The sequence below is a fragment of the Bombina bombina genome, chromosome 1 (genome assembly GCF_027579735.1).
Source record: "Bombina bombina isolate aBomBom1 chromosome 1, aBomBom1.pri, whole genome shotgun sequence".
Classification (NCBI taxonomy): Eukaryota; Metazoa; Chordata; class Amphibia; order Anura; family Bombinatoridae; genus Bombina; species Bombina bombina.
The window spans coordinates 227,868,467-227,877,006 of NC_069499.1; the positions used below are offsets into that span (position 1 = coordinate 227,868,467).

At 42.3% G+C, this 8,540-nt stretch overlaps 1 protein-coding gene across 3 annotated transcripts in view; it reads right to left on the reverse strand.

The window, feature by feature from the left end:
- Positions 1-8,540, reverse strand: part of TEDC1 (tubulin epsilon and delta complex 1) — a 473,641-nt gene that overhangs the window by 331,587 nt on the left and 133,514 nt on the right. For all 3 annotated transcript variants that reach the window (XM_053697856.1, XM_053697858.1, XM_053697857.1), the window contains exon 4: positions 6,157-6,309. In XM_053697856.1, coding sequence (XP_053553831.1) covers positions 6,157-6,309 — 153 coding nt within the window. The remainder of the gene's footprint in view (positions 1-6,156; positions 6,310-8,540) is intronic.

An 8,540-nucleotide genomic window follows, 5' to 3' on the forward strand; every position in this document is an offset into this window, starting at 1 on the left:
TTCTTCCCCTACAGGAAATGGCAAAGAGAGCACACAGCAAGAGCTGTCCATATAGCCCTCCCTCTGGCTCCGCCCCCCAGTCATTCGACCTACGGTTAGGAGAAAAAGGAGAAACTATAGGGTGCCGTGGTGACTGAAGTGTACAGAAATAAAAATTTTAAACCTGACTAAAAGCCAGGGCGGGTCGTGGACCGGACACACCGTAGGAGAAAGAAATTTATTGGTGTGTCCGGTCCATGGCTTCATCCTTACTTGTGGGAACCAATACCAAAGCTTTAGGACACGGATGAAGGGAGGGAACAAGTCAGGTTACCTAAACAGAAGGCACCACGGCTTGCAAAACGTTTCTCCCAAAAACAGCCTCCGAAGAAGCATAAGTATCGAATTTGTAAAATTTGGCAAAAGTATGCAGAGAAGACCAAGTCGCTGCCTTACAGATCTGATCAATAGAAGCCTCGTTCTTGAAGGCCCATGTGGAAGCCACAGCTCTAGTAGAGTGAGCTGTAATTCGTTCAGGAGGCTGCCGTCCGGCAGTCTCATAAGCCAATCGGATGATGCTTTTCAGCCAAAAAGAAAGAGAGGTAGCAGTAGCTTTCTGCCCTCTCCTCTTACCAGAATAAACGACAAGCAAGGAGGATGTCTGTCTGAAATCCTTTGTTGCTTCTAAATAGAATTTTAAAGCACGGACCACATCTAGGTTGTGTAACAAACGTTCCTTCTTCGAAACTGGATTCGGACACAGAGAAGGAACAACTATTTCCTGGTTAATATTCCTGTTGGAAACCACCTTTGGAAGAAAACCAGGCTTGGTACGTAAAACTACCTTATCTGTATGGAATACCAGATAGGGAGAAGTACACTGCAAAGCAGATAATTCAGAAACTCTTCTAGCAGAAGAAATAGCAACCAAAAACAGAACTTTCCAAGATAGTAACTTAATATCTATGGAATGCATGGGTTCAAACGGAACCCCCTGAAGAACTGAAAGAACTAAATTTAGCCTCCAAGGAGGAGTCATAGGTCTGTAGACAGGCTTGATTCTAACTAACGCCTGTACAAACGCCTGTACATCTGGCACGGCTGCCAGACGTTTGTGTAAAAAAACAGACAGAGCAGATATCTGTCCTTTTAAAGAACTAGCTGACAAACCTTTATCCAAACCCTCTTGGAGAAAGGAAAGAATCCTAGGAATTTTAATTTTACTCCAAGAGAATCCCTTGGATTCACACCAACGGATATATTTTTGCCATATCTTATGGTAAATTTTCCTAGTTACAGGTTTTCTGGCTTGAACCAGATTATCTATAACTGAATCTGAAAACCCACGCTTAGATAGAATCAAGCGTTCAATTTCCAAGCAGTCAGTTGCAGAGAGACTAGATTTGGATGTTCGAATGGACCTTGTACTAGAAGATCCTGTCTCAAAGGTAGCTTTCATGGTGGAGCCGATGACATATTCACCAGGTCTGCATACCAGGTCCTGCGTGGCCATGCAGGAGCTATTAGAATCACCAATGCCTTCTCCTGTTTGATCCTGGCTACAAGCCTGGGAAGGAGAGGGAACGGTGGAAACACATAAGCTAGATTGAACGACCAAGGTGCCACTAATGCATCCACCAGTGTCGCCCTGGGATCCCTGGATCTGGACCCGTAACGAGGAACCTTGAAGTTCTGACGAGACGCCATCAGATCCATATTTGGAGTGCCCCATAGTTGAGTTAACTGGGCAAAGACCTCCGGGTGAAGTTCCCACTCCCCCGGATGGAAAGTCTGACTACTCAAATAATCCGCCTCCCAGTTGTCTACTCCTGGGATGTGGATTTCAGATAGGTGGCAGGAGTGATCCTCCGCCCATTTGATGATCTTGGATACCTCTCTCATCGCCAAGGAACTCTTTGTTCCCCCCTGATGATTGATGTACGCTACAGTCGTCATGTGGTCCGACTGAAATCTTATGAATCTGGCCTTCGCTAGGTGAGGCCAGGCCAGGAGCGCATTGAATATCGCTCTCAGTTCCAAAATGTTTATCGGGAGGAGAGATTCTTCCCGAGACCATAGACCCTGAGCTTTCAGGGAGTCCCAGACCGCGCCCCAGCCTAAGAGACTGGCATCGGTCGTGACGATGACCCACACTGGTCTGAGGAAACTCATTCCCTGAGACAGGTGATCCTGAGTCAACCACCAGCGGAGTGAGTCTCTGGTTACCTGGTCTACTTGAATCTGGGGAGATAAGTCTGCATAATCCCCATTCCACTGTTTGAGCATGCACAGTTGTAATGGTCTTAGATGAATTTGAGCAAAAGGAACCACGTCCATTGCTGCAACCATTAATCCTATTACCTCCATGCACTGAGCTATGGAAGGCTGAGGAATAGATTGAAGAACTTGACAAGCGTTTAGAAGCTTTAATTTTCTGACCTCTGTCAGAAAAATCTTAATTTCTACAGAATCTATTATTGTTCCCAGAAAAGGAACCCTTGTGGACGGGGACAGGGAACTCTTTTCTACGTTCACCTTCCACCCGTGAGACCTGAGAAAGGCTAGCACAATGTCTGTATGAGCCCTTGTTCTGGAAAGGGACGACGCTTGGATTAGGATGTCGTATAAATAAGGTGCCACCGCAATGCCCATTGGTCTTAGAACCGCTAGTAGAGACCCTAGCACCTTTGTGAAAATTCTGGGAGCAGTGGCTAAACCAAACCGAAGAGCCACAAACTAGTAATGTTTGTCCAGAAAGGCGAACCTTAGGAACTGATGATGATCTTTGTGGATAGTAATATGTAGGTACGCATCCTTTAAGTCCACGGTAGTCATGTATTGACACTCCTGGATTGTTGGTAAAATCGTCCGAATGGTTTCCATTTTGAATGATGGAACTCTGAGGAATTTGTTTAGAATTTTTAAGTCCAGAATTGGCCTGAAAGTTCCCTCTTTTTTGGGAACTACGAACAGGTTTGAGTAAAAACCCAGTCCTTGTTCCGCTGTTGGAACTGGGTGTATCACTCCCATCTTTAATAGGCCCTCTACGCAATGTAAGAATGCCTGTCTCTTTATCTGGTTTGAAGATAAGCGAGACAAGTGGAACCTTCCCCTTGGAGGAAGTTCCTTGAATTCCAGAAGATACCCCTGAGAGACTATTTCTAGTGCCCAGGGATCCGGAACATCTCTTGCCCAAGCCTGAGCAAAGAGAGAAAGTCTGCCCCCTACTAGATCCGGTCCCGGATCGGGGGCTACCCCTTCATGCTGTCTTGGTAGCAGCCGCAGGCTTCTTGGTCTGTTTACCCTTGTTCCAGCCTTGCATTGGTTTCCATGCTGGTTTAGGATGGGAATTGTTACCCTCTTGTCTAGAGTCTGCAGAGTTAGGAGACGGTCCGTTCCTGAAATTGCAAAAGGAACGAAAATTAGATTTGTTCTTAGCCTTGAAAGGCCTATCCTGTGGGAGGGCATGGCCCTTTCCCCCAGTGATGTCTGAGATAATCTCCTTCAATTCTGGCCCGAAAATATTAAGCAGTTTTGTCTTGGACGACACATCCGCCGACCAAGATTTTAGCCAAAGCGCTCTGCGCACCACTATTGCAAAACCTGAATTTTTCGCCGCTAATTTAGCCAATTGAAAGGCGGCATCTAAAATAAAGGAATTAGCCAACTTTAGTGCGTGAATTCTGTCCATGACTTCCTCATATGGAGTCTCCTTATGGAGCAAATTTTCTAGTTCCTCGAACCAAAAAGACGTCGCCGTGGTGACAGGAATAATGCACGAAATTGGTTGGAGAAGGAAACCTTGCTGAACAAATATCTTTTTAAGCAATCCTTCCAATTTTTTATCCATAGGATCTTTAAAAGCACAACTGTCCTCAATGGGAATAGTTGTGCGCTTGGCCAACGTAGAAACTGCCCCCTCAACCTTAGGGACTGTTTGCCATGCGTCCCTTCTGGGGTCAACAATGGGGAACATTTTCTTAAATATAGGAGGTGGGACAAAAGGTATACCTGGTTTCTCCCACTCCTTGGTCACTATGTCCGCTACCCTCTTGGGTATCGGAAAGGCATCAGCGTGCACAGGGACCTCTAAGAATTTGTCCATTTTGCACAATTTCTCTGGAATCACCAAAGAGTCACAATCATCAAGAGTAGTTAGCACCTCCTTAAGCAGGGCGCGGAGATGTTCTAACTTAAATTTAAATGCCACAATATCAGGTTCTGCCTGCTGAGAAACTTTTCCTGAATCAGAAATTTCTCCCTCAGACAGACCCTCTCTCACTGCCAATTCAGACTGGTGTGAGGGTATAACAGATAAATTATCGTCAGCGCCCACTTGCTCATCCTCTGTATTTAAAACTGAGCAATCACGCTTTCTGGGAAATGCTGGCAGTTTGGATAAAAGATTTGCTATAGAATTATCCATTACTGCAGTTAATTGCTGCATAGTAACAAGCATTGGCGCGCTAGATGTACTAGGTATCGCCTGCGCGGGCAAAACTGGTGTTGACACAGAAGGAGAGGATGATGAACTATCCCCACTACCTTCACTTGAAGAATCATCTTGGGCAACCTTATTAAATGTGACAGTACTGTCCTTACTTTTTTTGGACGCCATGGCACAATTTGAACATACATTTAAAGGGGGAACCACCTTGGCCTCCATATACACAGAACATAAGCTATCTGAAGGTATAGACATGTTAGACAGACTTAGGCAGGCTATTAATGCAATAAAACCGTTTTTAAACAAAACCGTTACTGTCTCTTTAAATAATAAAAAGAGCACACTTTATTTCTGAATGTTTGAAAAACTATGAAGAAAATATCCGATCTTTACAAAATTTGCACCCTAGTGTCTTAATGCTTTGAAAGTATTGTCTCTAACCCCTTAAATGAGCAAACCGGAGCTAATTGTTCAATTTACCAGTTTAAACCCACTACAGTCCCTGCCACAGCCTTTGCTGCAGCTTTTACCTTCCTTGGGGGTTATTCACCACAGAAATAAGCCTTCTTGAAATCGTTTTTATGGCCACAGGACCCTCTCACATGAAGCTGCATGCACTGCTTCCAAAAGTAACTGCGCAACTGAGGCGCGAAAATGAGGCCTCCTCCCTCTGCATAGCAGAGTGAAGGGGCCTTCCTGACTAGATTAGGTGTCTAAACAAACTGCCAGGCGTAATAAAAATGTTCCCAAAAGTGTTTCATAATCACAAAACACCCCAAAATTCATATAAATCAATCGATTTAGCCCACAATAGTGTCAACCAGTATAGAGCCCATTTATAAGCCTTCATTCTGTTATGAGTCTAAGAAAATGGCTTACCGATCCCATAAGGGAAAATGACAGTCTTCTAGCATTACTATGTCTTGTTAGAAAAGAGACTAGTCATACCTGGAGCAGAAAAGTCTGCAAACTGTTCCCCCCAACTGAAGTTCTCTGGTTTCAACAGTCCTGCGTGGGAACAGCAATGGATTTTTGTTACTGCTGCTAAAATCATACTCCTCTTAACAGAACTCTTCTTCACTTTCTGTTGTAGAGTAAATAGTACAAACCGGCATTATTTTAAAATAACAAACTCTTGATAGAAGAAATAAAACTACAACTAACACCACATACTCTTTACCATCCCCGTGGAGATGCTACTTGTTCAGAGCGGCAAAGAGAATGACTGGGGGGCGGAGCCAGAGGGGGTCTATATGGACAGCTCTTGCTGTGTGCTCTCTTTGCCATTTCCTGTAGGGGAAGAGAATATCCCACAAGTAAGGATGAAGCCGTGGACCGGACACACCAATGTAGGAGAAAATGTATTATCACAAATGTGTGACAAATCTTGATGCTAGAATATGAGTCCCAGAATTATAAGTTGCTGAGTGTATCTCTGTCATGCAAATAGTAGTTCCAATGAATGTGGTATTTTGTGACTTGATGTGTGTGTGTGTGTGTGTGTATATATATATATATATATATATATATATATATATATATATATATATATATATATATTCCTTCCTTGTTATTTTAATAAATTCTAAATGTGGGAAAAATATCTGCAAAAAAAATATCTTTAATAGTTTATACCACATGAAATTTTGTGTGTTCAAAAAATCAATAGGTCCATAAATGATAAACGGCTGTTCAATTTAGTGAAAAAGCAAATGAAAATCTAGCCATACCTTATATAAAAGAGCACATTTCTCCTGCTCCGCAGCATGAAGAATCTTCCAGGAAAAGCGCAGCTTTCCACTCAACCATTGTAGATACCGGACATCCACTTTAAGCAGAGGTGATGCATCTTCATTTGCCTTGAAGCCAAGGTCTTGTGGACACTAAACAAGATAGAGAAGTTCAGTATAGCATGTCCATCTATCTACCTAACACTATAGATCTTAGACAGATCAGAAATACTCTGTCTGCTTCCAAAGATAGAGATTGTACAAATGATAAATCAAGGTTTACAATGAAAAAAGAAGCTTGTGTTGTTATGAAATCTCGTTACTGAAAATGTCAGGATTATATATCATTAAAAAAAGCATTTCAAAACAATCAAGTAGTAACAAAAAGGACAAATTTCAATGGACTGCAAAAGTATTTACAGCATTAATTCAAACAATAAAACAAACAAAACTGCTACTATGATTCGAATCTAAATTATAGCATAATTAGTAATATTATTATCTGCACACCTGTCTTAAAAGGCCCCCAAAATCAAAGGTGACAATCACCATGCAATACTGAAGTAAAACAAATGTCTACTTATTAAATACAGGTGCTACAGTCTATATAGTTTGTTCTGGGTTACAGGTAGGTATGTTTTAAAAATAAAGCACAAACTTACTTCACCACCTCCATAGGAGGCAACGTTTGTAAAAACTGAAGAAAGTGTGTGGTGAGGGGTGTATTTATAGGCATTTTGAGGTTTGGGAAACTTTGCCCCTCCTGGTAGGAAATTCGTATATCCCATACGTCACTAGCTCATGGACTCTTACCATTTACATGAAAGAAAAGTGATCTTTTTATTTGTGGATTTAATTACTTGTTTAGATATAAAAGAAAAAATGCCTCCAAATTCCATAGCAGTGGGTGCAAGAGTAGTGGTACAGAAGATACAAATAAAAAACAAATACAGATATATACAGGGAGTGCAGAATTATTAGGCAAGTTGTATTTTTGAGGATTAATTTTATTATTGAACAACAACCATGTTCTCAATGAACCCAAAAAACTCATTAATATCAAAGCTGAATAGTTTTGGAAGTAGTTTTTAGTTTGTTTTTAGTTATAGCTATTTTAGGGGGATATCTGTGTGTGCAGGTGACTATTACTGTGCATAATTATTAGGCAACTTAACAAAAAACAAATATATACCCATTTCAATAATTTATTTTTACCAGTGAAACCAATATAACATCTCAACATTCACAAATATACATTTCTGACATTCAAAAACAAAACAAAAACAAATCAGTAACCAATATAGCCACCTTTCTTTGCAAGGACACTCAAAAGCCTGCCATCCATGGATTCTGTCAGTGTTTTGATCTGTTCACCATTAACATTGCGTGCAGCAGCAACCACAGCCTCCCAGACACTGTTCAGAGAGGTGTACTGTTTTCCCTCCTTGTAAATCTCACATTTGATGATGGACCACAGGTTCTCAATGGGGTTCAGATCAGGTGAACAAGGAGGCCATGTCATTAGATTTTCTTCTTTTATACCCTTTCTTGCCAGCCACGCTGTGGAGTACTTGGACGCGTGTGATGGAGCATTGTCCTGCATGAAAATCATGTTTTTCTTGAAGGATGCAGACTTCTTCCTGTACCACTGCTTGAAGAAGGTGTCTTCCAGAAACTGGCAGTAGGACTGGGAGTTGAGCTTGACTCCATCCTCAACCCGAAAAGGCCCCACAAGCTCATCTTTGATGATACCAGCCCAAACCAGTACTCCACCTCCACCTTGCTGGCGTCTGAGTCGGACTGGAGCTCTCTGCCCTTTACCAATCCAGCCACGGGCCCATCCATCTGGCCCATCAAGACTCACTCTCATTTCATCAGTCCATAAAACCTTAGAAAAATCAGTCTTGAGATATTTCTTGGCCCAGTCTTGACGTTTCAGCTTGTGTGTCTTGTTCAGTGGTGGTCGTCTTTCAGCCTTTCTTACCTTGGCCATGTCTCTGAGTATTGCACACCTTGTGCTTTTGGGCACTCCAGTGATGTTGCAGCTCTGAAATATGGCCAAACTGGTGGCAAGTGGCATCTTGGCAGCTGCACGCTTGACTTTTCTCAGTTCATGGGCAGTTATTTTGCGCCTTGGTTTTTCCACACGCTTCTTGCGACCCTGTTGACTATTTTGAATGAAACGCTTGATTGTTCGATGATCACGCTTCAGAAGCTTTGCAATTTTAAGAGTGCTGCATCCCTCTGCAAGATATCTCACTATTTTTGACTTTTCTGAACCTGTCAAGTCCTTTTTTTGACCCATTTTGCCAAAGGAAAGGAAGTTGCCTAATAATTATGCACACCTGATATAGGGTGTTGATGTCATTAGACCACACCCCTTC